The 23,035-nt window shown below is 61.8% G+C and overlaps 2 protein-coding genes across 14 annotated transcripts; one reads left to right on the forward strand and one right to left on the reverse strand.

Moving 5' to 3' along the window:
- The first annotated feature begins 865 nt into the window (after nucleotides 1-865).
- Nucleotides 866-15,629, forward strand: GIGYF1 (GRB10 interacting GYF protein 1). 13 transcript variants are annotated; one of them, XM_063708609.1, is made up of 28 exons: nucleotides 866-1,007; nucleotides 5,567-5,820; nucleotides 6,404-6,530; nucleotides 6,607-6,671; nucleotides 6,815-6,920; nucleotides 7,014-7,143; nucleotides 7,241-7,336; nucleotides 7,514-7,625; nucleotides 7,724-7,832; nucleotides 8,084-8,124; nucleotides 8,310-8,480; nucleotides 8,696-8,949; nucleotides 9,050-9,155; nucleotides 9,645-9,782; nucleotides 9,980-10,077; nucleotides 10,232-10,403; nucleotides 10,510-10,676; nucleotides 10,789-10,889; nucleotides 10,969-11,106; nucleotides 11,207-11,307; nucleotides 11,492-11,574; nucleotides 11,680-11,820; nucleotides 11,894-12,112; nucleotides 12,342-12,529; nucleotides 12,642-12,802; nucleotides 12,889-13,052; nucleotides 13,131-13,260; nucleotides 13,336-15,629. In XM_063708609.1, exons 5-28 carry the CDS (start codon nucleotides 6,886-6,888, stop codon nucleotides 13,434-13,436), a joined length of 3,156 nt encoding a protein of 1,051 aa, XP_063564679.1. In that variant the 5' UTR covers nucleotides 866-1,007; nucleotides 5,567-5,820; nucleotides 6,404-6,530; nucleotides 6,607-6,671; nucleotides 6,815-6,885; the 3' UTR covers nucleotides 13,437-15,629. The 13 variants fall into 13 exon arrangements, with proteins under 13 accessions (XP_063564679.1, XP_055248973.1, XP_030868616.1 ...); XM_055392998.2 differs by having other exon boundaries at nucleotides 13,353-15,629; XM_031012756.3 differs by having other exon boundaries at nucleotides 5,567-6,530.
- A 335-nt stretch (nucleotides 15,630-15,964) lies between these two features.
- On the reverse strand, nucleotides 15,965-21,649 carry GNB2 (G protein subunit beta 2). The gene is made up of 10 exons (XM_004045918.4): nucleotides 21,193-21,649; nucleotides 18,799-18,944; nucleotides 18,548-18,586; nucleotides 18,322-18,428; nucleotides 17,708-17,771; nucleotides 17,463-17,625; nucleotides 17,305-17,371; nucleotides 16,824-17,025; nucleotides 16,515-16,731; nucleotides 15,965-16,434 (listed from the first exon to the last, which is right to left on the reverse strand). Exons 2-10 carry the CDS (start codon nucleotides 18,853-18,855, stop codon nucleotides 16,328-16,330), a joined length of 1,023 nt encoding a protein of 340 aa, XP_004045966.1. The 5' UTR covers nucleotides 18,856-18,944; nucleotides 21,193-21,649; the 3' UTR covers nucleotides 15,965-16,327.
- Between the last annotated feature and the right edge of the window lie 1,386 nt (nucleotides 21,650-23,035).

Genomic DNA, 23,035 nt, shown 5'->3' on the forward strand with positions numbered 1-23,035 from the left:
GCTGAGATGGGAGGATCGCTTGAGACAAGGGAGTTGGAGGCTGCCGTAAGCCGAGATCGGGCTAGTACACTGCAGCTGGGGCAACAGAGTGAGACCCTGCTTCAAAAAAATAAATAAATAGGGGCCGGGCGCGGTGGCTCACGCCTGTAATCCCAGCACTTTGGGAGGGCGAGGCAGGCGGATCACTTGAGTGGTCCGGAGTTCTAGACCAGCCTGGCCAACAAAAATAAGCCAAACGTGGTGGTGTGTGCTTGTAATCTCAGCTACTCGGGAGGCCAAGGCATGAGAATCACTTGAATCCAGGAGGCGGAGGTTGCAGTGAGCCGAGATCGCGCCACTGCACTGCAACCTGGGGGACAGAGCAACACTCTGTCTCAATAATTAAATAAATAATAAAAAAAATAAAATAAAGAGGCTCCTGAGAGTCAACTTATCTGCCTGAGCCACTTATTTCACACATCCCAGGACGCCTGATGAAGGGGTCTGGATTTTATTGTCTCCTGTCATCCAGGCGGGCTTCCTGGAGGAAACCGGACCGCCAGGGAGGCCGCGGCCTCGGTCCCAAGGGTCGCGCGTCGCGGGGCCGGGGGAGGTGGGGGAGAGGAGGCCGCTCTGGGGCCGACCCCGCCCGCAGCTGGGGGCCCCCATCACGTGACCAGCCGGGCGCCCAGGTCACGTGTCGGGGAGGGGAGGGGGGGCTGTCGGGGGCGACGGGCGTCCGGGCAGTGGCGTGCGGGGCACGCGAGCAGCGCACGAGGAGAGGTGGCGCGGGCCGGAGCCGCGGAGGGAGGCGCGGCGGCGGCGGCGGTGGCGGAGGGGGCGGCCCCGCGGCCCCGCGTCCGTGTCACGTGGTGCGAGGCGGGCAGCCATCTTGCTACAAACACAAACACAGAGGAGCGGCCGCCGCGGGAGCGCCAGCGCCCCCTCCCCCGCTGCAGCCGCCGTCCCCGGCCCCCGCCCGCCGCGCGCCGCCCACGCCCCGGGACCGGACCCTCGCGCCGCCCGCGGTAAGCGCCCAGTGGCCCCGCGGCCCCCGGCCCGCAGCCCAGCCCCGGGGCAGGCCCGCCCCCGACGCCGCGGCGGCCGCGCCGAGCCCGCGAGCTAGGGAAGCGCCGGAGCCAGCGCGCGGGCCGCCAGTGAGGACCCTCCCCCGTCTCCTCCCCGAGGCCGCCGCCGCCCGGTGCGTCCGCCGGCTCTCCCGCCCGCTCCGGCCCATCCCCGCCGCCGGGACCCTCCCCCAGAGCCGGCCAGCCTCGGGGAGGCCCAGGGAGGCCGGCGCCAGGCTTAGGGGGCGACCGCTCGCCCCCCTCGCACCTGGCGCCCCTCCCTGAAGGGCACGCCGTCCTCCCGGGCCGGCGCGCTGCCTTCCACCCCCGCGCTCCTAACGGTCGCCCCCGGGCCCCTGCCAAGCCCTGCCCTGGGCCGCCTGGGGGCCCCCGACCCTAGCGTCCTAGGGTGGCCGGGCCCCGCGCTTCCCGGAGTTCTCCCCAGCGCGCATTTGGGTTCCCCTCGGAACGAGCTGGGCCTTGCGGTTCCCCAAGTCCAAGCGTTCCACGACTTTGGCCAACATGGAAGCCTTGCCCTCCACCCAGGCACCTCGCCTGGGTCCTCCTCACCTCTGTTTCCTTTCGCTCCGGCGATCTTAGTGCTGGGTCATTGGGGTCTCCTTCTTCCCAGTTGCTCGGCCGCGGGAAACACCTTCCTTAGCAGAGACTGCTTGTCCTCCCCGTCCCAGGCCAGGCCCTTCTCAGCTCATGCCCCTCCGTGCAGCAGCTCCCTGGCCACAGCTCTCACACTTTGCCTTAAAAAAAAAAAAAAAGAATTTCCGAGTAACTTTTTAAAAGCCCCTCGTCTCTCTTCTCTGTTACACAGTCATTACTCGCATTCCCGGTCAGACTTCAGGTCTGTTGCATCCTAGTGCTAGGAACTAGGAGATGCTACATAAAGACTTGTTAGCTGGATTGGATTTTTTTTTTCCAGCCACCCAAGCCTTACTTCCCTCCTGCCTCTCAAAAGTGTCGTTCTGGAAGATCGTCAGCTTTCCCACTCTCTTGTGCACTGCCCCTTCGAGTCTATATAGCAGTTTCAATTTAGAACCCCGCCAACCCCTCGCCTTTGGCATGGAAACACCATCGGTGGTACCAGTAAGGGTCTCTCCTTTGCTGCCGACATGGGGGATTTGGGGTTCTTTCTCCTTCCCATCTTTCCTGTGCCCTTTGCAGACCTAGGCTAGCCACCCTCCACCAGGCTAGCCAGCTCCAATCTGATTTTCTTAGATTGTAGGTCTTGGTCCCCCAGCGGTCTGTCGTGCCATTGGGAAGGATTTGAGGGTAGACCTGGCCTTGGTGTCCCTGCCATTGCCTGGGGACCAGGGGCCCTGAGGGTCCCATGTGGTGGTTAGTCAAGTGGACCATGTGCTTAAACTTCTGGACTAGCTTTTTCTGCTGTTGGACACATCAGTCTTGTGTTCGTGATCTGATGCGTTAGCCCTAACTTTTACATCTGCTATTGGAATTTGGGAATTAAAGAAAAATAGCCCACTTTAGAGGAGAGAAGATGAGAGGAGGAGGCTAGATGAAGGATGTTGAAAGTCTAACAAATGTAAAATGGCTTCAAACTCACAGAATAATGCTTGAGAGTTTGGGATGGTTACTGCTACCGTGCGCACCTCCAGTCTTGCATAGTGTCAAGGATGTCGGCGCACGCTGTCGGAGCAGCTTCCTCCTTGTTTTCCCTGGCTGGAGCCCAAGGCTGGGCAAGTGGGCAAAAGGGATCACAGGAGGTAAAGAGTGAAAATCCTTTGAAAACTGTTAACTTGTAGACAATTGCCAAGCGGTGGTGTGATTTGCTGGGATGGCTCAGAGAGGAGAGAGCTGGGATAACCGACCAGCCGCGAAGAATGCGGGTTTGCATCTCTTTTTTAAGCCTCAGCGTCCTCACCCTACCACGCTTGGAGAATCTCCATCCTGAGAAAGGGCCAGGTCCCCTCCAGCAGGCCTGGGGCTGGGCGGTTGTTCCAGTGTTGAGGAATTGGGGACTGTGCTTCTGTTTAAGTGCTCTGTTCTGTGCCAAGGCACAGTGCTCCGTGTTGGAGCTAATTTTAGGGGTGATGGAGTGAGGAGATAATGTTCTTAGCTGAATGTGCACTGGGACCGCCTGTTCTCTGTCTTTTCCTTCTCTCTCGAGTTCTGAGCCCCAGAGAGCAGGCTCCCTTTCCCGCGCGCCCTGGCGCCTACTGGAGCACCCGGGCCCAGCGTGTCCTCGCCCCTTGTCTCCGGCAGGGGGCAGTCTTTCAAAAGCATTGATTCAGATGCTGGGGGAGTGAGGGTAGACAGGCCCGAGAAAGAGAAGGGGTGGGGAAGGGGCGAGGAGCCGAAGTAGGCCGAGGCTTGAGGGCAGGGCCAGGGCAGGGGACAGGCTGGAAGGGGCCTGTGAGAAGGAGACCCTGAGCTGAGAAAGCTCAGCCGGGTAAGCTGAGACGGGCAGGTGGCAGTACCCCAGCCCCCGCCACCTCCTGCTCTTGTCTTCATTGGACAGGGATCAGATACCTGGCCTTGAGAGCTTGCAATAGACAAACTTAGGCAGTTTTTCTTAAAAAAAAAAAAAAAAAAAAAAAAAAAAATCTATTCTTTTCTCAAAGATTTCCTCCTGGCAGGATTTCAGATTTCCCTCGTGGGACAGTGTAATTAGGGAATGATGTCCCTGCTGTTCAGAGAGGAGAATGACCCAGCGTGCACACACCTGCCTTCCCTTGCCTTCCCCTTGGCCCAGTAGACCCCCAAGGGCTGTGCCCATGCTCGTGGCGCAGAGGAGGGCATCTCAGCACTGGCGCACTTGGTACCTGGAGTCACATAGCTCTTGGCTGTGAGGCTGCCCTGTGTACCCCCTGCCCAGTGGTGACAACCCAGAATGTCTCTAGACTTGGCCAAGAGCCCCCTGAGGAGCAGAGGCGCCCCCAGTCCAGAACCTGTTGGAGGGTGGGAGCCCCATGGTGGCCTGCAGGTGTGCCACTAGTTCCTTTAGTCCAAGGAAGGGGCCAGGCACCATCAGCTTCCGGCACCAGACCCTGCTGTGGGGGTACCTAGAGAGTTAACCTCACTCTCCTGGTTTCTTCCCAAGAAGGCGGGTGGCATGGGCTTTTTCCTGCTCTGGGCCTGCTCTCTCCCCTGTCTTGGTGTCGCTGTCCTCAGGCTGCATGAGCCATTCCCCCTTTGTGTGCCCCTTGCAGCCAAGACACAGCCAGGATGGGTGACTTGAGCCGGAGGCACCTAGGAGAGCTGCCCTTGCTGCGCCTGGCAGGGGGCAGTGTGAGGCCATCGATTTAATTTTTTTTTTTTTTTTTTTTTTGAGACAGAGTCTTGCTCTGTTGCCCAGGCTGGAGTGCAGGGGCGCGATCTCAGCTCACTGCAACCTCCGCCTCCTGGGTTCAAGCGATTCTCCTGCCTCAGCCTCCCGAGTAGCTGGGATTACAGGCACCTACCACCAGGACTGGCTAATTTTTGTATTTTTAATAGAGACAAGGTTTTGCCACGTTGACCAGGCTGGTCTCAAACTCCTGACCTCAGGTGATCTGGCTGCCTCGGCCTCCCAAAGTGCTGGGATTACAGGCATGAGCCACCACGCCTGGCCACTTTTTCTTTTTTAAAAAATGTTTAGAATTGTTTCTGTAGAGTCGTGGTCTTGTTCTGTTACTCAGGCTGGTCTCGGACTCCTCTCTTCAAGCCTCCCATTGTGGATTATAGGCATAAGCCATTGTGCTGGCCAGGTGGTCCCTTTTCTGTTCTACTCTCTCCCACCCTCATGCCTCCAGGATGAGCTTCTGGCCTTCTAGAAGGAATGAACTGGAGGAGGCCCAAAATGGCCTCTCCTGAGGCTGATTTGAAGGAATGTGGGGTGTTTTTCTTGGAGTGGGGAAAACTTAGGTATGCGGTGGTTATCTCCAGATACCTTTTGTTCCCTAAAGCTTTTTTAAAAAAATGATTATTGTGGTAAAATATACAAGAAAATTTGGAGACTTTAACTGTCTCTAACTGTGCCATTCTGTGTTACTAAGTACACTCACATTGGTGTGTGGCCATGACCACCAGCGGCCCCAGGATCCCCTCCTCAGTTGAGGCTCTGGACCCTTCAGCAGCAGCTCCCTGTCCCCTCAGCCCCTGGTGGCTGCCCTTCTACCTTCCTCCCTCAATGAGTGACTGCTCTAGAGACCTCATGAAAGAGAAGTAAGGGGTAGCTCTCCTCTTTTGGCTGGTCTGTTTCTCTTAGCGTGATGTCAAGGCTCATCCTGTCCCCAGATTGCTCTAGGTGGCCACCTGCAGTCAGTGACAGGCTGGTGGCTTTTCGTGTCATGGAACACACCACCACTGGAGCATCCAGCCGAGGCTGAGGAAGGAGAGGTCCCAGGGGAGGCCAGCCTGGCCTTGGGTTGCCTCTGAGCCCGGTGTTTCCCCCTGGAGTGCCTGGACTCTGAGCAGGCCTTGGCTTGTCATGGGCTGCTGGCTCAGCTGGGGCTGATGGCCTTTCCTCCTCAGCACCCTGGTTGAACCCGCTTCCTCTTCTTTCCCAGACTGTGGCGTCCTGGAGTTGATGGGAGCTGCAGCACCAAGCCGGGCCAGCCTCCCTCCCAGCCAGTGACAACACCGCAGCACCTGGACCCCGCCCACCCGCTTGAGTCCTCTGCCCGGGCCCCCAGGGATGCGCCTCCTCCTGAGAGTCCCCTCCGTCTTCCCTTAGAGGAACAGGCTGCCGCCGCGCCCCCATCAGCCTCCATTGCCCAGACCTTATTTCCACCTGATGGTGCCAGAGGCTGCTTCCCAGCTGGTATCCTGAGATCCTCGTTCCCTTGGTGGCTTGGTTGTTTAAGCCTCCATTATTGATTGGGGGCGGTGGTCTGGGTGTGATTCCTGTGGGGGAAACCAGCCCGAGGCGCCTTGGCTCAGGCTTGCCTGCCTGGAGTCCTTGTCGTGTACCCGTCTGTGGCCCTAGAGTCACCTCCTGCTCCTTTTCACTGGGTTTCTCCCCAGACCAAGCCCCTGGATTTGAGCTTCTGAGCAGCCAACTGATTTTTTTCATGAGGGAAAGAATTTTGCTCCTAGATTTATTTCTAATCCTTCTCTCCGTAACTGACCTTTTCTCTGTAAGCTATTTGTGGCTCTAGTGGGTTTTTGCTTGCTTGCTTGTTTTTGTTTTATCTTTGCCCTGAACGTCCATCCTGGCCTCGGCTGCCTCCCTCCCCGAGTTCTGCACTACACCTCCTGTCTTAGCCTCCCAGAGAGGGTGGCGAGGGTGCTGATGCCCAGAGACACCATCCGGCGAATGGACCTCTCCTGTCATGCGGGGCAGGGCAGGGCTGCCGGCAGAGCCATGTCCTGAACCCTCCCTCCTCTCCGCTGCTCTCCTTAAGGGTCTTTCCCAGATGTGAAGGTCCCTCCCAGGCTCTACTGAGGCCAGACCAATTCCCAGTGGCTTGGGTACCCTCGTTCACTCCAGCACCAGCCCCTGCCCTCCTGCTTCCCGGGCCAGGCTGCCAGGTGAGCCCCGGGCCAAGGGTGGTTGCCCTGCGGAGGCCGAAAGGACTCGAGCTTCCCATCTCCTCGCCTCCCCCAGGTCTTTCACCGTCTGGACTCATCTCTGGGTAACTCATGGTGTGAGTGGCCACGTGGCTGGCTCAGGTGAGTCCTTTTAGACCCCAGGTGACCCACCGGCTAGTCCGGGGCCCATTGTTGTGCCCACTAGGATGTCCCCGATGGTGTCCTCCCTGCGCTTTAAAGGTCTCCTTTGTGTGCTGTTCCTCATGGCCCCTGTTCCCCCACAGGTGTTTGGACAGTGAACGCCAGGTCCCCTCCTCCCCACCCCCGGCCTCTCAGAAACACGCCCAGCCCCACGATGGCAGCAGAGACACTCAACTTTGGGCCTGAGTGGTGAGTCGCTTGTGCCTCGGCTGCCGTGGAGATTCGAGAAAGCACAGTCAGGCTGCCCTGACCTCTGTCTTCTTCTCTCTGTGTCGTGTCCAGGCTCAGGGCCCTGTCCGGGGGCGGCAGCGTGGCCTCCCCACCCCCGTCCCCTGCCATGCCCAAATACAAGCTGGCTGACTACCGTTATGGGCGAGAGGAAATGCTGGCTCTCTACGTCAAGGAGAACAAGGTGGGTGCGTGGGCGAGGGGGGTTGGCGGTGGTGGCCTCTGCCTGTGGAGGGGATCTGGCAGCGTGTGGTGTCTTGGCTGTCCCAACCCACCGCCAGGTCCCGGAAGAGCTGCAGGACAAGGAGTTCGCCGCGGTGCTGCAGGACGAGCCACTGCAGCCCCTGGCTCTGGAGCCGCTGACTGAGGAGGAACAGGTGGGACCGGGCCAGGAGCTGAGGCTGCGGGAGCCTGGGAGGGGAGGCCATGGGTCGGGTTAGGAGGAGAGGGGCCAGCGCTGAGGAGACAGGCGGGGAGGGTGCTGTGGGGTGGGGGTGGGGGTGGGGGTGGTCGGGTGCCTGGGTCCTCACTCCCGCCCCTGGCTCCCTCCTCAGAGAAACTTCTCCCTGTCAGTGAACAGCGTGGCTGTGCTGAGGCTGATGGGGAAAGGGGCTGGCCCCCCGCTGGCTGGCACCTCCCGAGGCAGGGGCAGCACGCGGAGCCGAGGTAGAGGGGTGATGGCGTGTCCTGGGGACGGGCAGATCTGGGCCCCTGACTTCGAGAACGTGCAGCAGGTTTCAGTGTGCATCTGGCCTCTTCTCTAGGCCGCGGCCGTGGTGACAGCTGCTTTTACCAAAGAAGCATCGAAGAAGGCGATGGGGCCTTTGGACGAAGCCCCCGGGAAATCCAGCGCAGCCAGAGCTGGGATGACAGGTGGGGCCGGGAGGGGGCACGGTGCAGAGCCAGGCAGGCCAGGGAGGGGAGGCCTGGGTCCTGTCGCTAGAGGGTAACAGAGGCCCACCAGATAAGCCCTGTCCGAGATCCCGGTGCTCCTGACCCCTGGTTTCGTTTGTCCCCTCCCTCCCTCCACTGCCTCAGGGCACAGTGGACAAGGCATGGGGCAGTTGCACAGGGTGGCAGGGGAGGCTGTACTGTTTCTGACCCACACGTTTTCCCTGCTGCAGAGGCGAGAGGCGGTTTGAGAAGTCAGCAAGGCGGGATGGAGGTACGAGGCTGCTGAGGGCGGCGGCCGGGTTGGCAGGGAGGACCAAGATGGGTGGCCCAGTCTGGGGGTGCTTATTTCGGAGGTGTTGGGGGCAGGAGGGCCTGGAGCTGGCCCCCCCATGTTTCTTGAGGGTCCAGGCACCACGCTGCCTTTCTAATAACTGCCCCTGTCTTCCCGTCTCCCAGCACGATGTGGCTTTGAGGAGGGAGGGGCTGGCCCAAGGAAGGAGCACGCCCGCTCAGACAGCGAGAACTGGCGCTCCCTACGGGAGGAACAGGAGGAGGAGGAGGAGGGCAGCTGGAGGCTCGGGGCAGGGCCCCGGCGAGACGGCGACCGCTGGCGCTCCGCCAGCCCTGGTGAGATTGGGGCCTGGTAGCATTGGCGGGGGCAGTGGGGAGCAGGAACTGTAATGAGAGGGTGGGCTCCTGTAGCCATGGGGAGGGAGCAGAGGCTGGCTGGTGTGGGAGTGGCCGGGACAGCAGCCCTGGAGGTGCTCCGTGAGCTGCAGCAGAGGGGGCCGCCGGCTTCGCTTGGGTACCCACTCTTCTTCTCCCTGACTTTTCCTGCGCAGATGGTGGTCCCCGCTCTGCTGGCTGGCGGGAACATGGGGAACGGCGGCGCAAGTTTGAATTTGATTTGCGAGGGGATCGAGGAGGGTGTGGTGAAGAGGAGGGGCGGGGAGGGGGAGGCAGCTCTCACCTGCGGCGGTGCCGAGCGCCTGACGGCTTTGAGGAGGACAAGGATGGGCTCCCAGAGTGGTGCCTGGACGATGAGGATGAAGAAATGGGCACCTTTGATGCCTCTGGGGCCTTCTTGCCTCTCAAGGTATCTGTGAGGAGGCGAGGGTGGGAACCTGCCCTTCCGGGGTCCTCTTCCTCCTCACCCACCTCAGCTGTTCTCTGCTCCCCACCCCGGCCCCATGCAGAAGGGCCCCAAGGAGCCCATTCCTGAGGAGCAGGAGCTGGACTTCCAAGGGTTGGAGGAGGAGGAGGAACCTTCCGAAGGGCTAGAGGAGGAAGGGCCTGAGGCGGGTGAGCCGCGGGGTGCCCAGCGGGCCTGGGGCCGGGCCGGGCGGGCACCGGTGTTCTTTGCCGGGCTGGGCATTGGCTACCCACCTACTTGTAGGATCAGGCTACTTAGAACTGGAAGAAGAGTGCTGAGAGGTGGGGAGGAACCAGGGGGTAGCAGAACCATGTCTTCAAGGCAGTGTACCGGATAGAAATCAGGTGTAATCAAAATGACCTTTGAAAGTCCCTTGAAGAAGCTGTAGAACCTGGAGTGACGTCTGCGGTGTTGTGTGGTGTTGTGCGATGTGATACGTTCCTGCCGCGTCTGGCAGCGTGGAGGCGAGGGTCAGGGCACCGCATTCCCTCTGCCATTAGTTGAGTTGACCCAAGTGAAGTGGTGGACTCGGCTTAAGGGAGTGTGACCCACGGTCCCAGCCACACTCAAGGGCTTGTGCTAACTCGCGTGGCAGGCCCAGCCCTTGGTTCTGAACTCTGGCCATGTCCCTCTTCTAGGTGGGAAGGAGCTGACCCCCCTGCCTCCTCAGGAGGAGAAGTCCAGCTCCCCATCCCCACTGCCCACCCTGGGCCCACTCTGGGGGACAAACGGGGATGGGGACGAAGCTGCAGAGAAAGAACCCCCAGCGGCCGAAGGTAGGAAGGGGGGATGGCCTACCTCCCGGGTGCGCTGGGGCCGTGGGAGAAAGTGCTCCCCACTCGTGGGGGTGGGCACACAGGGCATTCACATTGAGGAGCCATGGCAAGAGCGTGGTGTTCTGGAGTGAGAGTAGGTGAAGGCTATCTTGTCTCCTCCCCGCACTTCCTTCCACCTCCTATCTCATGCCTTCCAGATGATATTCGGGGGATCCAGCTGAGTCCTGGGGTGGGCTCCTCTGCTGGCCCACCCGGAGATCTGGAGGATGATGAAGGCTTGAAGCACCTGCAGCAGGTGTGGGGGCCTGAGAAAGCGGGAGGGACCCTTCCCACTTCTGACCTGACCTGCTTGGCCCCAGCCCCAGCCCCAGCTCAAGCTCCATCCCCATCCCCATCCTGATGTTGCTGAGATTGGCAGCTGAGCCTTTCTTCTTTTTCTGGGCATCCAGGAGGCGGAGAAGCTGGTGGCCTCCCTGCAGGACAGCTCCTTGGAGGAGGAGCAGTTCACGGCTGCCATGCAGACCCAGGGCCTGCGCCACTCTGCAGCCGCCACTGCCCTCCCGCTCAGCCATGGGGCTGCCCGGAAGTGGTTTTACAAGGACCCACAGGGCGAGATCCAAGGTACCTGTGTGGGATGGGAGGGCTGCTCAAGGCCGTTCCGGTTCAGGGTGTCTCTGGCATACCCTGTGACCCCAGTGGTTCTCCCGCTCCCTCGCTCCCTGTCCAGGCCCCTTCACGACACAGGAGATGGCAGAGTGGTTCCAGGCCGGCTACTTTTCCATGTCACTGCTGGTGAAGCGGGGCTGCGATGAGGGCTTCCAGCCGCTGGGCGAGGTGATCAAGATGTGGGGCCGCGTGCCCTTTGCCCCAGGGCCCTCACCTCCCCCACTGCTGGTGAGCCGCTTCTCCCCTGCATGGAGGGACAGGGTGTGAGGGGTGCCGGCAGGAGTCCAGCAGAGTCCCCTCCTCCCTGCTGGGGGCACTGGCCAAGCTCTCACCTGAGCAGGGAAACATGGACCAGGAGCGGCTGAAGAAGCAACAGGAGCTGGCCGCGGCGGCCTTGTACCAGCAGCTGCAGCACCAGCAGTTTCTCCAGCTGGTTAGCAGGTATGGGGGGCCTGGGGTGGGCTGGGAGAAGGCCCGGGGCTGGCTCTGTGGCCCACCATCTCCACTGTCCCATTTGCAGCCGCCAGCTCCCGCAATGCGCGCTCCGAGAAAAGGCAGCTCTGGGGGACCTGACACCGCCACCGCCGCCGCCGCCACAGCAGCAGCAGCAGCAGCTCACGGCATTCCTGCAGCAGCTCCAGGCGCTCAAACCCCCCAGGTGCGTGGTGCGTGCGAGCCCTCAGGATACAGGGTGGGGGGGGACGGGGGCAGACCAGAGATGGATTTGGGGTCCTAAGAATCCACAATTTGCTCCTCAGAGGCGGGGACCAGAACCTGCTCCCGACGATGAGCCGGTCCTTGTCGGTGCCGGATTCGGGCCGCCTCTGGGACGTACATACCTCAGCCTCATCACAGTCAGGTGTGTGGCCTGACTGGTCCCCACCCCCAAGGCAGTCTCCGGGTGAAATGGGGTCGGGGGTCTGCTCCCCACCCCCACATGCCCCTAGCTGCCATTCTGGCTGGGGAGCCCACTGCTGCGGCTGGACTAGATCAGTGGGCCCGAGTGCCCACCTGCAGCCGCCTCTGCCCCCTGCCCCCTGCAGGTGGTGAGGCCAGTCTTTGGGACATACCAATTAACTCTTCGACTCAGGGTCCAATTCTAGAACAACTCCAGCTGCAACATAAAGTGAGTGGGCATCCTGGGGCTGAGGCCCTGGGAATGAAGGGTGGACCGAGGCAGGCCCCAGGCTGTCCCGTGCAGCTCTCCCCTCTGATGGGCCACTGGTCTCAGTTCCAGGAGCGCAGAGAAGTGGAGCTCAGGGCGAAGCGGGAGGAAGAGGAACGCAAGCGTCGAGAGGAGAAGCGCCGCCAGCAGCAGCAGGAGGAGCAGAAGCGGCGGCAGGAGGAGGAAGAGCTGTTTCGGCGCAAGCACGTGGGTGCTCCCAAGCCTTAGCTGGCTGGGGGGAGAACCCTCGCCAGGTCCCCTCACCATGTCCCCCTCTTAGGTGCGGCAGCAGGAGCTGTTGCTGAAGTTGCTACAGCAGCAGCAGGCGGTCCCCGTGCCCCCCGCACCCAGCTCCCCGCCCCCACTCTGGGCTGGCCTGGCCAAGCAGGGGCTGTCCATGAAGACGCTCCTGGAGTTGCAGCTGGAGGGCGAGCGGCAGCTGCACAAACAGCCCCCACCTCGGGAGCCAGCTCGGGCCCAGGCCCCCAACCACCGAGTGGTGAGCAGGCCGGGAACCTCCCGGGCTCCCCCTACAGTTTCCAGGGTGGCACAGGGAGGGGGATCACTGAACCCAGACTTGTGCAGCCCCAGCCCCAGCCTCTCCTGTGATGGCAGCAGCTCTTGTGGCCCTCACCTCACCCGTCCCCCTTTGCCACCTAAACAAGCCTCCCCATCCGCTTTTCTGGGGTGCCTTTGTTTGAGCCACTCTGATCTTCTGCCATCTGTAGCAGCTTGGGGGCCTGGGCACTGCCCCCCTGAACCAGTGGGTGTCTGAGGCTGGGCCACTGTGGGGCGGGCCAGACAAGAGTGGGGGCGGCAGCAGCGGCCTGGGGCTCTGGGAGGACACCCCCAAGAGCGGCGGGAGCCTGGTCCGTGGCCTCGGCCTGAAGAACAGCCGGAGCAGCCCATCTCTCAGGTGGGCGTGGCACCTGGAGGCTCCGGGATGGCCCTGAGGGGGAAGGTGGCAGACCCCCCCCCCCCCACCCCTGCCAGCTGATTTCCAACCCTGACTCACCCTCCCCCTTCAGTGACTCATACAGCCACCTATCGGGTCGGCCCATTCGCAAAAAGACGGAGGAAGAAGAGAAGCTGCTGAAGCTGCTGCAGGGCATTCCCAGGCCCCAGGACGGCTTCACCCAGTGGTGCGAGCAGATGCTGCACACGCTGAGCGCCACGGGCAGCCTGGACGGTGGGCTAGCGGCTCCCAGGAGGTGGGCGGGACCTGGGTCTCCAGACCCGGCCAGGGGGCCCTGACAGCCTTCGCTCATCCTGCAGTGCCCATGGCTGTAGCGATCCTCAAGGAGGTGGAATCCCCCTATGATGTCCACGATTATATCCGTTCCTGCCTGGGGGACACGCTGGAAGCCAAAGAATTTGCCAAACAATTCCTGGAGCGGAGGGCCAAGCAGAAAGCCAGCCAGCAGCGGCAGCAGCAGCAGGTGAGGCAGCCGGCACCAGCAGCTGGGGTGGGCTTGCCTGGCGCCTGCTGACCTTCACCCTCCTCTCCACTGCCTTAGGAGGCATGGCTGAGCAGCGCCTCGCTGCAGACGGCCTTCCAGGCCAACCACAGCACCAAACTCGGCCCCGGGGAAGGCAGCAAGGCCAAGAGGCGGGCACTGATGCTGCACTCAGACCCCAGCATCCTGGGTGAGCTGGGCTGGGGCAGGAGCGGGACTTCCTTGGCACAGGGCAGGAGGAGCCCAGGAGAGAGCTCAGACGCAGCTTCTCCCCGGCTTCAGGGTACTCCCTGCACGGATCTTCTGGTGAGATCGAGAGCGTGGATGACTACTGACCAGCCCGGACCCCCAGCCCCTGGGCTGTAGGCCAGGGCAGCCACAGCGGCGTGGACCGAGGGTCCCAGCCTGCAGGCTCCCCGCAGAGAGCAGAGGAAGAGGCAGGGGCGGGGTCCCCAGCACTTGTTACAAACACACGATGCACCTTAACTCACCCACCACGAGGCACTTTACAGACTGGGGGAGGGGGTTTTTCTTTTTATTTTTTTTAATTTTAAACGACTTTGAAGAAAACATTAGGAGAGGCAAAAATATTGTTAAAAATTAGACTCTAAACATCCCTTCCTGCTGTGAGGATAGTGGGTGTGACAATGGAAGGTCCACAGAGGTTTTTGTTTTTTGGCTTTTTTTTTTTTTTTAAGAAAAAAAGATGAAAAATGAAAAAAAATGGTTAGGAGGCTGAAAGAAAAAACACACTGTTATTTTGGGGCAGTGGGGACACAGGCCCCGTGGACCTGTCCTGCCTGGCCCCCAAGGCCATACTTACCCCCGGAAGGCGGGCCATGGGGTAACTGGAAGCTGGGGGCCAGCAGTTTGCACAGGAGGCCTGTCTGAGCCCCACCCGCCAGACCCGTTGTGAGCAGCTCCTGTCACTGGGGCTGGCTGAGGTGTCCGGGGTGGGGCCAAAGTAGCCCCTTGGCTTCGCTGCTTTGGGGGACAGTTGCACAAATTGGACGAGCGGCCCCAGCTCTCTGGCTGCCATCTTGTGCTGGCCGAGGAGTAGACGGGAGGGGCCAGGCCGTGCCAACCTCTCTGGCTGGCAGGGTGGGGCAGCAGGACTCTGGCCCTGGTGAGGGGCGTCTCCCACCGCTGCCATTTTGGGGGACACCCTGGCTTTGAACCTGAAAGCCCCAGCTCTCTGCCTTGCCACGTGAATGTATTCTTTGGGCCACAAGCCCCCGCCTCACCCCTACCTGGCTCCTGCCTCACCCCTGTGAGCGGCGGGGGTGGATGATTGCTCCGGAGGCTGCAGAGAGAAGGCTGAGCTGTTTCTCCAGTGAAGGGGGCAGGAGGAGGGGCCTCAAAGGCAAGGAGTGGGTGGCTTTGGGCTTAGGGTTGCAGTAGAGGGGCTGCCTCCCGGGGCCCCAACCTGTAGCCAGCTCGTGAGATGTGGACCACCCAGCTCTGCACCTGACCCCTCCGTTGACCAAATGGGAGAGGAGCGGGTGGCCTCCCGGGTCTGATATGATGCGCTTTTTACCGTTGGGTAAGGTTGGGGTGAAGAGAAGTGTGCGGCTCCTGGGTCAGAGAAGGCTGCCCCTTCTATTGCTCACTCACTTCTTATTCCCGGTCCCCTACTTGGGTTCGTCTCTGCCCATTTTGGGTTTTGTAACAGTTTTGTCTTTTGGGTTTCTCATCCAGCTCCTCCCATTGACCTCATTGTTCAGAGTGCAGTATTAGGGCAAGGCTTCGCCACTGCCTCCCTCCATGAATGTATTTCTCCCTCCTGCCCTGGGGACATGGGGAGTGGCCCGTTTCTTTCCCCCATCTAGTCCCAGAAAGATGGTGTTTGGGTTTCTGTTGTTGGATTTTTTTTTTTTTCTTTTTTTTTTGCACCAAAGTGGCAACTAGGTCAGTGTTGGGGGATCAAGCTGGCCTCGGGGTGGGGGGCCCCCACCTGCCTCTCCCTGGTTCCCACAGTGTTAGCGTCCCTGAAAAGACAATATTCTCTCTAAAGCAATAAGGGGTGACGGGCCGGGGGGAGTGTTTGCTGCTGCTGGCCCCCAGCTCCCCTTCCCTCTTGCCAGGTGTGGGGGAGACTCCTGTTGTGACTGAATGTAACCCCCCCACCCCTGCCGCAGCCAATGCAGGGGAAGGGGGACACTCTTCCTGTCTCTTCCTGCCCCTTCTCCCCAGCTAAAGAGACTTTGGACTTAGGGGGCCCATGAGCCTGGAGAGGCCTTAACCCTGTGAGGAAGTATAGGGGGAGCCCTCTCCCACCCCCATCCCCTTCTGAGAGTGGTCAATGTTTACAAGCCCCTGAGCCCCCCTGCCCAGGGACTCAGACCCTGTTGCTGTCCTTCCCCGGCCCCGGTCTTCCTGGGCCCTCGCTGCTCCCCTGCCCTTCCTGGGGTTGGGGTGGGTGCAGGGGTCACCGTGTTCCCTGTCTGCCTTGTACCCACAGTCTCCCCGCCCCCTCTCCACCCTGTGTGACTTCCCTCTCTTTTACCTGCTCCTGTAAATACTCCCTTCTCCCAATAAAACTTGGTGTGTGTTCTCCTGTTCCGCCTCCACTGCTCGTTATCTGGGGAGAGCCATGGGGATGAGTGGCTCTGCACAGAGCTGGGAACTAGGAGCTCTGAGCAGTGCCAGCCTAGTCAGGCTGGCTCTGGTCAGCAGCCTGATGGGGGAAACCACGGTGAGGACTGCTTATCCGAGAACTTCTGGACGGAAGGCTCTGGGCTGGGGCTTCAGCTTTGCTCTGAGGGAGAGTGGGGACCCCACCCCCAGCCCCAGCTGCCTGGCAGGCGCCATACCTTCCCCGCCATCCACCCCCTCAGTAGCCCTCAGGCAACAAAGTCCAGAAACGAGAACACAGCAAGGGCAGAGACCAGGTACAGAGTTGGAATTGGCTCCTTTATGGAAAAACTGAAAATATAATAAAAATTAAAATAAAACCAGTTTTAAAAAAGCCAGCCCCTGGGGTTTCCACCTCCTGCCTCTGGCCCTCCAGAGGGGTGAGGCCCCAACCCCAGGGCAGCAGGATGAGGGCCTCCTGCTCCTCCTCTTCCCCCATTCCATCCCCTTCTTATCTCCACAGTGGGGGCCCCGGGAGGAACCAAACCTGGGTGGGAGGGCAGGGACCCAAGGCCCCGTGGCCCAGGGAAGGGGGCTGGGAGTGCGCCAGCCCCGCAGCCCTGGCCTGTAGTGTGGGCATGGGCAGGGCCCCTCCCGGCCTGGGCCCAGTGGGGGTGGGGCCATTAGTTCCAGATCTTGAGGAAGGAGTCCCAGGAGCCCGTGGCCACAGCCATGCCATCATCGGTGACCCCGAGGCAGCTCACGCGGTTGTCATGGCCAGCGAGGACTCCTGTGAAGAAGGGAGAAGTCAGAACCCATTTGGCCTGGGCTCCAGGTCCCCGCCCACCCAGCCTGGGCCCCAGCTGTCACCTGCACGGTCGCCCTTCATGGCATCCCAGATGTTGCAGTTGAAGTCGTCGTAGCCAGCGAGCAGCAGCCGGCCGCTGCGCGAGAAGGCAACAGAGGTGATGCCACAGATGATGTTGTCATGGGAGTACATGAGGAGCTCCTGATCGGCCCGCAGGTCGAAGAGGCGGCACGTGGCGTCGTCAGAGCCGGTGGTGAAGGCGTAGCCATTGGGGAAGAACTGCAGGACACGGGACCCAGATGGGGTGAGGGTGAGGGGCAGGGCCGGGAGCCTGGTGGGGAGGGCCTGGCCCAGCTCGCCCCAAAACTCACAGCCACTGCATTGATGTCGGATTCATGGCCGATGAAGGTCTGTCGGCACATGGAATCCCGCACGTCCCACAGCTTGATAGAGGCATCACAGGCACCTGACACAAACGTGCGGCCATCGGGGGCCAGGGACAGGGACATCACATCCCCACTGTGTCCAGCAAAACCCACTGTCTGCTGGCCTGTCTCAATGTCCCACAGGGCACTAGAGAGGTGACAAGAAGAAAGAAAAGATAAGAGACAGGGCGAAGAACAGAGTCCCTGTTCTCCCCGCCCCACCACGTGAGCCCAACCCTGTGGAAGGGTCCAGGGAGGCTCTTCTCAGAGCCTTAGGTGGGGAGGGGATGCATCCCTCCCTGACCCCCTTAGCGCCCACCAGGAGAGGGAGGCTACAGTGCATGCTGCATGTTGAACACTGGGACGGTGGCCCCTGAGGCAGGAAGTGTGGGTTTGCCCAGACTGCCCAGCCCTGGCAGAGCCTCACCAGGTGGTATCCCCAGAGCTGGTGATGATTTGGTTGTCATCCAGGAAGCGGCAACACGACAGGTACCCTGCGGAAGGAGCTGGTCAGCCAGGTCTCCACACAGAGGGCAGTGCACCCCCCAACCCCAAAAAGGGCCCGAACTGGGCCAGGCCCCTCACCAGTGTGGCCAGGCAGCTCCCGGCTGACCCTGACGTTGCCCTCGCGGGTCTTGAGGCTGTAGATGGAGCAGATGTTGTCCAACCCCCCACAGGCCACAAAGTTCCCTGAGGGCGCGTAGGCACAGGTCATTACCCAGGAGGAGCGCAGCGGGATGGCGTGGACCTGTGGAGCAGGGGCAGCGCCGGGGTCAGAGCCAGCCAGGGCCCTGTGGCCCTGCCCCACCCCGCAGCCCGTGCCACCCTACCTTGTTGGTGGTGTAGCTGTCCCAGATGATGAGCTTCCCATCCTGGGAGGCGCTGACCAGCAGCCTGGTGGGGAACGGTGTAGGGAGAGCAGAAGGGTGGCGTGAAAACAAGACACACCCCCTTCCCTTTGGGTGGGAGAAGGTAGGGTGTCTCTCTGTTGTGCAGGCTGGAGTGCAGTGGCACCATCACAGCTCACTGCAGCCTGGAACTCCTAGGCTCAAGTGATCCTCCCACCTCAGCCTCCCCCGCATAGCTGGGACTACAAGGTGAGCACCACCACACCCAGCTCATTTTTCAATTTTTAGTAGAGCCAGGGTCTCACTATGTTGCCCAGGCTGGTCTCAAACTCCTGAGCTCAAGTGATCCTGCCCTGGCCTCCCCACGTGCTGGGATTACAGGCGTGAGCCACCTAAGAGACAGTCTCCAGCTGCAGCCCACAAGTTCTCACCAGCATGGTCCTGCCTGTCCAGGTCTGGCGGACATGTCTGGGAGTCACCGTTTTTCCAGACGTACTCTGGGTATTTTGGTGGCCTGCTTACTCCGCCAGATCTGAGGCTGCTCCCACGGCCTGCTAGAAAGTCGGCCCACAGCGCCAGCCCGTGCACACACACACCTTGAGTCGGTCCCCCAGTGCATGGCATAGATCTTTGCCAGGTGCCCACGGAGGGTCCTCCGGGTCCTCATCTGGATTCTCCCCACTGGGTCCAGCCCAGCTGTGATCTGGAGGTAGAGACGGAATGCGCTCGGGGAGGCCCACGCAGCAGGACTGCAGAGAGCACCGGCCTCTGATCCTTGCCCCTTCAACCCCTAGTTACCCCCTGGCCACCAAGTGCCCTCACCTGGGTCAGTGTTGAGTCCCCACATGCTTTTCGGGCATCCTGTAAGGGATGGCAGAGCCAGAGAGACGCGAGAGAAGACAGGTTGGGGAGGAAAGGGAGAGAAGAGAACAGAAGACAGGAGTGGACAGGGTCAGATTCTGAGCCATTAAGGGGCCCTCCCTCCCCCTTCCCCCACCAACACCCTCACCCAACCCGGTCCAGGGCACCGGGCAGTGTACACATGAATCGCCCGCCCCGCACCAGGCCCTCACCCGGATCTGGTTCCGGAGCTGCTCGGCCTCCTGTCTCAGTTGCTCCAGCTCACTCATGGTGCCGGGCCCGTGGGGCGGGGTTGGGGGCGGCTGGGGGCCGCGGGACGAGGGCTGGGGGAGGCAGCTCCTGGCCGCTGGCCCGAGGCCTGGGGGATGCAGGGCTGACGTCAGGCCCGAGGCCGCCGGGGAAGTGGGGAGAAAGGCGGGGTTGCAGCGCGGCCCGGAAGGGGTAAGCAAGGGGAGGGGGAAGGGGCGGCGCGGCCGCCGTCCCCGGGCACAACCAGGGTCTCCGGCACCAGAGACGTCGCCGAGTAAGAGCCGACTTCCCCAATCTTCCTCCCGCCCCCCGGAAACGGAGCGGGAAGTGCAAGAGGAAGCGCAGGGGAAACCCCTCCCTCGGACACAGCCCGGGCAGGACACCCGCGGCAGGAACTGGGAGGGTGGGGGGGTGTCCCTTCGAAAACAGACCTGGCGTCTGCCCCAGCCCGCACAGGCACCGCCCTCCAAGCACCTAATTTTAAAAGGGGCGGTGCCTCTTGAAATTCACCCAAGGCGCACACCCTCCACACACACCCCCAGCTTCGATGGTGGCGGGTGGGGGGAGAGACCAGAGGGGAAAGCTGGGCTGTTCGTGGGGTTGCCTAGGCAACCGTCACCCGGACCGAGAGCACCTCATTGGTGAAATGCCCCCACCCTAGCCCCGTTGCCAAGGCAACCGCATCCACGGCAGAGACCTGTAGGGTGGGTGACCCCACCCCCGGCCCCATCGCCCCCGCCCGACCCAGCCTCCCGCCCTCCCCAGAACCGGCCCGGGTGGCTGTTTACAGGATTTGGGAAAAGCCGATTGGGCGCTAATAGGTTCTGGACGGCTCACCCCGGATAATCCCCGGTCCGGCTGCGCCCCATTAGCCGTCCGCCGCGGGTGGGGGTGACAGCGGCGGGGAAGGCAGCCCCGAGCCGCTGCTCCCTCCAGCGCAGGGACCGCCCGCCCCGCCGCGCCCGCAGAAAGCCCGTGGGAGCCGCTCTCGAGTAATTACGGCTCCGCAACGAGGTCCCCGGCCCCGAGGCGCGGAGGTGCTCTCTCCCAGGCGCGGGCGGGCGGCCCCAGGCGGCCTGGCCGCGGCGCCCTGGACACCCGGGGGGCCCAGCCCGCAGGCTCCGCGCCCGGGCCCCAGGGGCCTGGCTGGCTCCGCTCCGGGAGCCTGAGTCCTTCCCCGCCCGCGGGACACCTGTGCGATCCGGCCGTACACACTGCACTTGGCCGGCCCAGGCGTCCCCCACCCAGCTCCCACTTCCCCCAGGCGCAGGGCGTTCCTCTTCTCCACTGACATTTCCCCTCCTTGTAAGTTCAGCTTTCTACGCCAGTGCCAAGGGGTGATCCTCAAAATCGGGGGGTGGGGGGTGCGGGCAGAACTCCTTACTCTACCCAACCCCCAGGCCCGCACAAAGCCTCTTCCACCTACTAGCAGCCCAGGCCTGGCGGCACCGCCGGAGGCCCAGGGCAGAAGGAAGCACGGCTGGAGGAAGAAACTGGGGGCGGGGGCGACGCTCTCAGCCCTCGGTCCCCATCACCCCCCAGGGCCCTCAGCAGCCCCCAGACTCTAGGGATATAGCAGCCGGGGCTCCATAGAGAAATGAGGGTGCAACCGCCTCCGCAGGTCTGGCGGGGCTCAGGAGAGGTGACGGGAGGGTCCCTGGATCTGGCAGCTGGAAGGCGCGGGCTGGTGCGGCGCTGCGAAGCGCAGTGGACCTGGCCCTCCAGCCCCCACGACCTCCATTTTGCCTAAAAGAAAGCTGGGCGGGGGGCGGGCGGCTGGGAGCTGGGCTTGGGGTGAGGATCTGTAAAGGGAATACGGCGCCGAGGGCTCCAGTTTCGGGGAGTAGGGCCAGAAACCACGGGCAGCACCCAAATCGGGGGTAGGGTGGAGACGAAAGGAAGGGTGGCGCGCGGCCTTGCCTGCTTCTCCCCGATTTTGGAGTTGTGCAAGGCGAGGGCCGGCAGGGGTGCGACAGTGGAGGACACGAGGGGTGCTCCCCGGGGGCAGGCGGGAGGGTGGCGGTGGGGAAAGGGGGCGGGGCGGGGCCTAGAGGAAGCCCGGAATTTAGCCCCCCAACTTCCGAGGGAGCAAGAGGCAGTCGGGGCTCGGCTGGGGTCTGGGGTCGGGCAAAAACTTCGCTGATGGTGCGGGGAAGCGCACGCACGGTGGAAGGCGAGGGTCCCCCCAGTTCCCCTTCCGGGTTTGGGAGCGACCGGGCAAGAGGGGAAGGGAGGGGAGGTCTGGGGAGTTACGTCCGCTCCCAGGAGGCCAGCCCGGGGAGACCGAAGAAAGAGAGGTTCCCCTGGGGGAAATTGGGGCTGGGGGGCGAGAGGACTCCTTTTGCCAGCGAAGGTACCTGTGGCGGTGGGACTCTGCGGCGGGGGTCGCTGGCGGTGCGCAGGCGGCGCTGTCTTCCTCCGCGGCGGAGGCGGCGACGGCGGCGGCGGCGGCGGCGGCGCGGATGGATTTCCTCAGTGGCCCCAGCCCCGCCGCCAGCGCTGCCTCCCCAGAGCGGAGGGATCCCGCCCGCCAGTGACGCGGCTGCCGCCGCCGCGCCCAGGACCCGGCTGGGCGAGACCAACTGCCTCGCACTTGGGGGAAGCCAGGAGACAAAACCCCACCGAGGGAGCAGAGACGGGCCCAGTTGCTCCCAAGGATCTCACCCTACGCTTTGTGGACGCAAACTGTACTCAAAGGGTTTGCTTCACGGAAAGGAGTAAGACATCCCCCCTCTGGGACTGGAGGAGGTGGTACTGGCATATGAGGAGGGTGAGACCACTCGCTGGTCACGTGATCAGCCTCCCGCCCCGCCTGGATTGGGTGGCTCCAGACTGGGAAGGGGAGTTCGACGCCCCAGTTCCCGGTTGGGCCACGCCCCGGCCCTGAGGAGGCCACGCCCCTCGCCAGGGGGCGGAGCTAAAGAGACCTGGACGGGGCCGGCCTCGAGGCTGCTGGAAGAAGAAGCGCGATTCCGAGAAAGTCCCCGAGCGGGAGTGGGTAGGGGCTGATGCGGGCGCCCCGGGAATGCCATGAGAAGGGTCGTGTCCAGGCATTTCCTCAGCCTCGCCCACTGGGCCTTTGTAGACCCCCTTTCAGGGCTTGCCACTGAAATAACAACTCATTTATTGAGTGCCACACTTTTTTTTTTTGAGACGGAGTCTCTCTCTGTCGCCCAGGCTGGAGTGCTATCTCAACTCACTGCAACCTCCGCCGCCTGGTTGCAAGCGATTCTCCTGCCTCAGCCTCCTGAGTAGCTGGGACTACAGGCGTGTGCCACCACACCCGGCTACTTTTTTGTATTTTTAGTAGACACGGGGTTTCACGGTGTTAGCCAGGATGGTCTCCATCTCCTGACCTCGTGATCTGCCTGTCTTGGCCTCCCAAAGTGCTGGGATTACAGGCGTGAGCCAACGCGCTTGGCCCGACACTTATTTTTTAACTGGAGTACAGTGACGCGATTGTAGGTCACTGCCACCTCAATCTCCTCGGCTCAAGTGATCTTCCTGCCTCAGCCTCCCTAGTACCTGGGACCACAGGCGTGCCCCAGCCACCATGCCCAGCTAATTTTTAAATTTTTGGTAGAGGTGGGGCCTCGCTATGCTGCCCAGACTGACATATGTTAAGTCTCACAATACTGGGAAATTAAGTGCTAACATTCTCCCCATTTTCTTTTCTTCTTTTTTTTTCTTTTTGGAGACAGGGTCTCACTCTGTCGCCCAGGCTGAAGTGCAGTGGCATGATCTCGGCTCACTGCAACCTCCGCCTCCTGGGTTCAGGCGATTCTCCTGCCTCAGCCTCTGGAGTAGGTGGGATTACAGGCGCCCACCACCATGCCCAGCTAATTTTTTTTTGTATTTTTAGTAGAGACGAGGTTTCACCATGTCGGCCAGGCTGGTCTCAAACTCCTGACCTCAGGTGATGTGCCCGTCTCGGCCTCCCAAAGTGCTGGGATTACAGGCGTGAGCCACCGCGCCCAGCCTTCTCGCCATTTTCTAATAGTGGAAAGAGACCTGAGGCTGCAGAGTTTAGATATGAACCCAGGCAGCCAAAACTTTACTGTACATTCCAGTATATCTGTATGAGCCTCTAGATGAACCCCTTCCTCCAGGGACCTTGCCTGTAAAGGGACAAGAACGTAGGTCTAGGCCTCAGTTTCCACATCTGTTAAATGGGGATGTTGACAGCATCTGCCCTGCAAG

This window comes from Gorilla gorilla, chromosome 6 (genome assembly GCF_029281585.2).
Source record: "Gorilla gorilla gorilla isolate KB3781 chromosome 6, NHGRI_mGorGor1-v2.1_pri, whole genome shotgun sequence".
NCBI lineage: Eukaryota > Metazoa > Chordata > Mammalia > Primates > Hominidae > Gorilla > Gorilla gorilla.

Bases quoted from the DNA above. Each gene is read 5' to 3' on its own strand.
- GIGYF1 (XM_055392991.2), top strand. From the start codon at position 6,886: ATGGCAGCAGAGACACTCAACTTTGGGCCTGAGTG. The intron at 8,481-8,695 runs GTGAGATTGGGG...TTTCCTGCGCAG, and splicing joins CTGGCGCTCCGCCAGCCCTG to ATGGTGGTCCCCGCTCTGCT. The intron at 12,530-12,641 runs GTGGGCGTGGCA...CTCCCCCTTCAG, and splicing joins CGGAGCAGCCCATCTCTCAG to TGACTCATACAGCCACCTAT.
- GNB2 (XM_004045918.4), bottom strand. From the start codon at position 18,855: ATGAGTGAGCTGGAGCAACTGAGACAGGAGGCCGAGCAGCTCCGGAAC. The intron at 17,626-17,707 runs GTAGGGTGGCAC...CCTGCTCCACAG, and splicing joins ACAGCTACACCACCAACAAG to GTCCACGCCATCCCGCTGCG. The intron at 16,435-16,514 runs GTGACAGCTGGG...CCTTCTTCACAG, and splicing joins CATGAAGGGCGACCGTGCAG to GAGTCCTCGCTGGCCATGAC.